Here is a 3,430-nt window from a genome sequence, read left to right on the forward strand (position 1 = left end):
GTAGGGGAAAAAATTTTAACCCTGTGGTAATAACAGATATCAGAAGGTCATTGATTTTTCTGTGCAAATATTTAAAAGCATTAAGAGTTTTATGTTTCATCACACAGGAAATACGATGTTCTAAACTGAATAAAGGGAATTACTAAGATCCCTCTCCCCAAACCAAAACATCTTAAAACCCCTTTAAAAGATATTTTAACATTGTTAGCCTACTAAATAGTGGTGCTTTATCCTGTAGTGCACAGAGTATTAAATAAAATGTAAGAACTTTTATCTGAATTATTGAAAAATATACAACCTTGGATTGAAAACCATTTAAAAATAAGAGGTAAAAGTTATTTTCTTCCTTAATTTGAATTGTCTTCAGTTGTGCCGTATAAGCTAGTTGAGTGTGTAATTTTGCCCTTTGAGAACCCTTGTGCCCTGTTGGTGGGAATGTAAATTGATACAGCCACTATGGAGAACAGTATGGAGGTTCCTTAAAAAACTAAAAAAAACCTAGAACTACCATGTGACCCAGCAATCCCACTACTGGGCATATACCCTGAGAAAACCATAATTCAAAAGGACACATGTACCACAGTGTTCATTGCAGCACTATTTACAATAGCCAGGTCATGGAAGCAACCTAAATGTCCACTGAAAGATGAATGGATAAAGAAGATATGGCACATATATACCATGGAATATTACTCAGCCATAAAAAGGAATGAAACTGAGTTATTTGTAATGAGGTGGATAGACCTAGAGTCTGTCATACAGAGTGAAATAAGTCAGAAAAGAGAAAAACAAATACCAGATGCTAATGCACATATATGGAATCTAAAAAAAATGGTACTGATGAACCTAGTGGCAAAGCAGGAATAAAGATGCAAAAGTAGAGAACAGACTTGAGGACACAGAGGGGAAAGGGGAAGGTGGGATGAAGTGAGAGAGTAGCATTGACATACACACTACCAAATGTAAAATAGATAGCTAGTGGTAAGCTGCTGCATAGCACAGGGAGCAGTTCAGTGCTTTGTGACCACCTAGAGGGGTGGGATAGGGAGGGTGGGAGGGAGGCTCAAGAGGAAGGGGATATGGGGATATATGTATATGTATAGCTGATTCATTTTGTTATACAGCAGCAACTAATACAACATTGTAAATCAGTTATACTCCAATAAAGATATAAAAAAGAAAAAAAAAATTTTGCCCTTTGAGAAATGAGATAACAGCATGGAACAGTCTGTCCATACCAGACCATGAGTGAGGAAAACAGGTTAATCTAGAAGTTTTTGTAGCATGACTGGGAGTAGTTTATCTGTAATTTAGATTAATGCTGCTGCTTTTCTTGATTCACTGTACAATGTGGGAAAGCCTCAACAGAGTGGTCTGAGCATTTGAGATTCAACCTTCCATTCCTCAGAATTTCAAAATCCCAGAAGAAACAGGTGTTGAGGAGGGGGATGGAGGGACTCGAGTTAAATGCTCCTTTTCAGTTTTGGTTACAGACTTAAAGCTGATTTTGAGTCATGGTTGCTAGAATTTCTAAGCTTTGTTCAAGTACCATGAATGGACTAATAATAAACATTTTAGATTTAACAAATCTATTTTAAAGCATGTGGAAAAGTGGTAAAGTTTTGACCTTTACAAAAATATATGCTTTTATTTGCAGCCTGAGTTCTACCAAGTATGCCACACCAAAAAGGATTATGAAGAAATTGGACCTAGCATTTGTCGTCACAATCCAGTGTTTGGAGTCATGTCGTAAAATTGGCTTCATAGTTATTGGGGTTAGGGAGGTGGGGAAGAAATAATCTTTCTGATTACCTGTTTTGTCTGGATGGCTGGTTTTGAGGTTGTAAACCTGACTTGAAATAATAAGACCAAACATAATTATACAGGAATATTTTAATAAGTATATCAACATGCGAATGTAGAGGAGAGCCAAAATGATTAAGTGTTTTTCTTTAGATTGAATATTTGAACCTTAATGCGTAACAAAAAGAAGTGGGTTTTAGTTCTTTCTGTGCCCTGCTATTTTGTATATTATTGAATTATCCAAGATTTGATGGGATTTATCGGTATGTAGATAGCTCTATATTGCTTGAATTGTACACTCTGAAGTGTGCGATGCAAGAGCTTGTTTATATTTCATACTTTTTATACTTTGAGGAAAAAAAGTCAAAGAAAAACTAGTATTTGAGGGAAAAAAAATGACCAAGTAAAGGATAAATACAAAAAATAGCCTGTGAGACTTGGCATACACACACACTCATGGGATTCCAGTTATTAGGAAGTGCTTCCGTACCCTATGCCCCCCAGTGGTTTTCTTTGCAAGTGCTTTTGGAACTAAGAAGCTAGTATCTTGGATTAACTGATGCCTGCTAGTGCTTTCTGATTACTCGCATTCTGTTTCTCGCTTTAAAGGAAAAGTAAAGACAAGACTGTTGGACCAGTATTGCAGTTCTGCAGTGTCATTTCTTATTAAAAAATGAATAATTTGATTACCTAAATTGGTATATTTAAAGCCTAACACCATTCTAATAAAGGCACAAATTTCTTTTTAATACTTGTTTCAAGCTCTTTAATCTCTTTATAAGTTAACTAATAAATCTATTTTCTTCAAACCTCTGCAGTAGTTCTTTAAAAATCACAACAGTTGGTTAGCAAGCTGACTTTTTTATGTGCTCTAAACAAATAATTGTGAACTTTTAATATGTTGAGTGCTTTCATTTTGATAACTGGATCTCCATTTGATATTTTCATTTGTATAACTCATTTGCAGTCTGAAAGTATTTTTAGTGCCAGTCCCTGACATATCATGGAGAGTTAATTTTCATTGCATTTTAAAATATCTGGATCATGAAGAACAAGTGATGAAAATAAATTAAAACTGAATTACCTTTTCTGTTTTTTTTTAGAAGCAGTGTCATTCTACTTTGTGTTTATATATTTACATACTTTTTTATTTCTGTTGAGATAGTAGGATTCATTGAAATCTCTATAATGTATATGGTAGAAAATTTCTTATGAACTTGAAATTTTATGTTATTTATAGAAGACTAAAATGGGAGATGTTTTATAGGCTTTTAGAACTTAAGCAGTAATACCAGTGAACACTTGAACTTCATTATCCGTGAAAATAACACACAGGGTTAATATATATACCTCTGTCCAAAAGTTGAACAATTTAATTGTTTTTGTTGTTTGTTTTTAATATAAAGATAGAATTGGGGAGTAAACATTAGTTTTTATTTAGCGTGAATCTGGACATTTAAAATTATATTAATCATTTATGTGACTCTTAACCCTTTGAGTGGGGGAGTCAAGAACATACTGTGTGTCTTGTAGTGGTGATAGTATCAGGGTCACAGATCTTTTACTTGAAAAAGTATTTCATGAATGTTGTAAAAAAAACTGTTCGAACAGTACCAAAGAGTACATA

At 34.0% G+C, this 3,430-nt stretch overlaps 1 protein-coding gene across 3 annotated transcripts in view; it reads left to right on the forward strand.

Annotated features, from left to right (window-relative positions):
* ACTR3 (actin related protein 3) overlaps positions 1–2,887 on the forward strand; it is a 57,282-nt gene extending 54,395 nt beyond the window's left edge. Inside the window, exon 12 of one of the 3 annotated variants that reach the window (XM_007465894.1) lies at positions 1,658–2,887. In XM_007465894.1, the coding sequence (XP_007465956.1) occupies positions 1,658–1,753 (96 nt within the window). In that variant the 3' untranslated portion in view covers positions 1,754–2,887. The remainder of the gene's footprint in view (positions 1–1,657) is intronic. The other 2 variants (XM_007465896.1, XM_007465895.1) reach the window with 2 other exon arrangements.
* Positions 2,888–3,430: the final 543 nt, after the last annotated feature.

This window comes from Lipotes vexillifer, unplaced genomic scaffold (genome assembly GCF_000442215.2).
Source record: "Lipotes vexillifer unplaced genomic scaffold, Lipotes_vexillifer_v1.1 scaffold535, whole genome shotgun sequence".
NCBI lineage: Eukaryota > Metazoa > Chordata > Mammalia > Artiodactyla > Lipotidae > Lipotes > Lipotes vexillifer.